This window comes from Galeopterus variegatus, unplaced genomic scaffold (genome assembly GCF_000696425.1).
Source record: "Galeopterus variegatus unplaced genomic scaffold, G_variegatus-3.0.2 Scaffold2203, whole genome shotgun sequence".
Lineage (NCBI taxonomy): Eukaryota > Metazoa > Chordata > Mammalia > Dermoptera > Cynocephalidae > Galeopterus > Galeopterus variegatus.
The window spans coordinates 75,801-78,745 of record NW_007728314.1 but is presented as its reverse complement, the minus strand read 5'-3'; the positions used below and the strand labels follow the sequence as shown (position 1 = coordinate 78,745).

Sequence of the window (2,945 nt, the reverse complement as noted above, 5' to 3'; positions counted from 1 at the left end):
TACCCCTGTGAAAAACAGTTCATGTCAGTTTCTTCCCCGCACTTTTCAGTGTGGTTATTCTATTCATTTGCAGTAGAGTCAGGTTCATTCTTTACTGTTTGTATTCCATTTGGGGTTGCCCTCCACATCCTGGTTGGTCTTAGTTATGTATTTATTTTGGGAACATGTGAAACATTACCATGGTTCTGGGAGCTGGCGCCATAAGAGAGCTGTTTTCAGTGAATCACTGCTCCCCTCACCCCTACCATGCCATCCTGTGCCCTCATTCTTCCCGCCCTGTTCCACCCACCCCCCATAAGTAACCAACCTCATTCGTTTCTGATTTAAAAATACACAGCACTTCACAAATTTGCATATCAGTCTTGTGCAGGGGCCATGCTAATCTTCTCTATGTTGTTCCAACTTCAATGTATGTGCTGCTGACGCTGAGCACCAGAGTGAACCTATTAAACAGAAATCAGATCACATCACCCCTACTCAAAGCCCTTCATGATCTGGCTTCAGTTTCCTGTTATTTCCTCTACTTTACACCCTGGCCTGCTATGCTCCAGCCACACTTGCCATCTTGCTGTTGCCCTCATGCCAAGCCCTCTCCTGCCTCAGGACCTTTCCATCTGCCCTACTATAAGCCTAGACTACTCCTCTTCCCCAGACGTTCCCAGGCCTGGTTCCCTCTAGTCTCTGATAAACATTCACATCTTCACAGAGGCCTTCCTCAAACAGATCCCCCACCACCCTCTAACTCTTTCTTTGGCTTTATTTTAATTTGTGGCACTTATCACAACCCGACACATGTAAGGCATTTATTTATTTTCTGTCTTTCCCACTAGAGGCAGGGCCTTTGTTTCATTCACAGAGCTTAGCAGAGCGCCTGTCACTTAGTCAATAAACAGCAGTTGATAACTATTTGGTGAATGAAGTTTGTGTCAGGTACTTTACATGCATTATTTTATTTAATCCTCACAAAAACACTTGGAGGTGAGTACTATTTTTATTCCCATTCTATAGATGGGAAATGGAGGGTCAGAGGGTCAAACACATGGCTCAAGTTACACGATTGGAAAAGGGTTGCCTGGAGATCTGACCCTGGCTGCCTAACACCAGAGCCCACGCTCACAACCCCCTGTAATGTGCCCCAGTATGTCTTTGTAAACTGGGGCTTTGTAGTTGTACTTGCCACACACAGACAAAAGGAGCTGATGGTTACAAGTGTGTTTTGTAAACTGTAAAGCATTATCCAACTGTGAGCCTTATTAATATTATTGCCGTGACCAGAGCTACCATTGATTAAGTACCCACATGTACCTGCCTGAGCTCTACATCATACTGTCACTTAATCCACAGCAGCCTTAGGAAACTGAGATGAAAAAACGGAGACTTGAGAGGATGAGGTAACTTGCCCACAGTGACTCACTGGTTAAGCCTGGCAGTCTCACTGCTGAGCTGGAGAGGCTCCCCCACTGCCTCCCTGTTCCAAGTAAGGGGACATGCAGGTGTGCCCTTGACAACTCTTTGTTGCTTGTTCCCCATCAGGTAACCTATTCCTGGAATTCCAAGAGGAGTTTGAGCGAGTCTATAAGGTCTACTGTACCAGCTACGACCAGGCCTTGCTGCTGGTGGAGGCATACCGGAAGGAACCAGAGCTGCAGCAGCAGATCCAGGACATCATTGTGACAGTGGTGTGAGTAGAGCGCCCACTGAGCGCTCACTCCTGCCCCACTGATCCGGGCTCAGGGCAGTAACAGTCTCACCCCCACTTGGTGCTGCTAGTGCCTCTTTACTATCGGTGCCTATGTCAGGCAGAAGAGACCAGGCCATGCTGCAGAAGATAGACAGCTCCCAAATCCCAGAAGTTTCAAACAACAAAGGTTTATATCTTCCTTGTGCTCCCTATGGCAGTTTGACCTGGGGCTCTTCTCTTTATTATCCTCATTCCAGGACACGAGCTCACAGCAGCCACTGTCTGGAATATTGCCAGTACCCGTGGCAAAGAAAAAAAAAAAAAAAGAGCTCTGGAGGTTTTAACGCTGGTAACTAAATGCTCCAGTCCAGAAGTGATGAGAGTTGGTTCTCATAATTCATTGGCCAGGGCTAATCTCAGCTTTGTCCAACTACCAGGAGGCAGGGCATGTCCAGAAGCAAAAAGCAGAAACATCTGGCTAAGAGCACTCATGACTACCACTGGGAAGGGCAGTGAGATGGTGGGAACCATTTGTTGTAAACAACAGTGGTGAGAAGCAGGTGTGCATCACCTCAGGAGCCCTGTCTATAGGTGGCTGACATCCTGCCACATGGAAAAGGGTCTGCCCCTGGTGGCCTCAGAGCCTAAAGCTGGCAGGGAGTGGAAGCTCCAAGTAGAGAAATGTAGGGAACATCTTTTTTTAATTCAAATATTTGAATGGGTAACACAGTTACATGATTCCAAAACTTTAAAACATCAAAATTTATACAATAAAAAAATCTTTTCAATCCTGTCTTTTGATCTATCCAACTGCTACCCCCAAAGTTAAAGTGACTACTTTTAAATTTTGTATATTTACATTTACTTTTAAATTTTGTATCTTTAACAGAGTTACTTTTTGCATATACAAGTAATTACAAACATATACTCTCATTTTCTTATTTTCCCAACTTTTAAATGAAAGTTTATATACTTTTTATTTCACATATATATATATCTTGGAGGTCTTTCTGTTTCAACACATAACATTCATGAGTCTTTCAATGGCTGCACACTCTTCCACCAGGTGATTGTTCCACAGTTTATTACATCGGTCTCTTTTGATGGACATTTGGATTTTTTCCTATTCTTTTCATATTACAAACAGTGCTACTATGACTATTCATGAACATATGTCATTTTACTCTTGTGAAAGCATATCTGTAAGGTAAATTTCCAGAAGTGGAATTGCTAGGTCAAAGGAAATTAATAATTTTGATAAATA

At 43.7% G+C, this 2,945-nt stretch overlaps 1 protein-coding gene across 1 annotated transcript in view; it reads left to right on the top strand.

Moving 5' to 3' along the window:
- ARHGEF37 (Rho guanine nucleotide exchange factor (GEF) 37) overlaps positions 1-2,945 on the top strand; it is a 40,001-nt gene that overhangs the window by 9,710 nt on the left and 27,346 nt on the right. Inside the window, exon 3 of the mRNA XM_008580909.1 lies at positions 1,534-1,681. Within this exon, the coding sequence (XP_008579131.1) occupies positions 1,534-1,681 (148 nt within the window). The remainder of the gene's footprint in view (positions 1-1,533; positions 1,682-2,945) is intronic.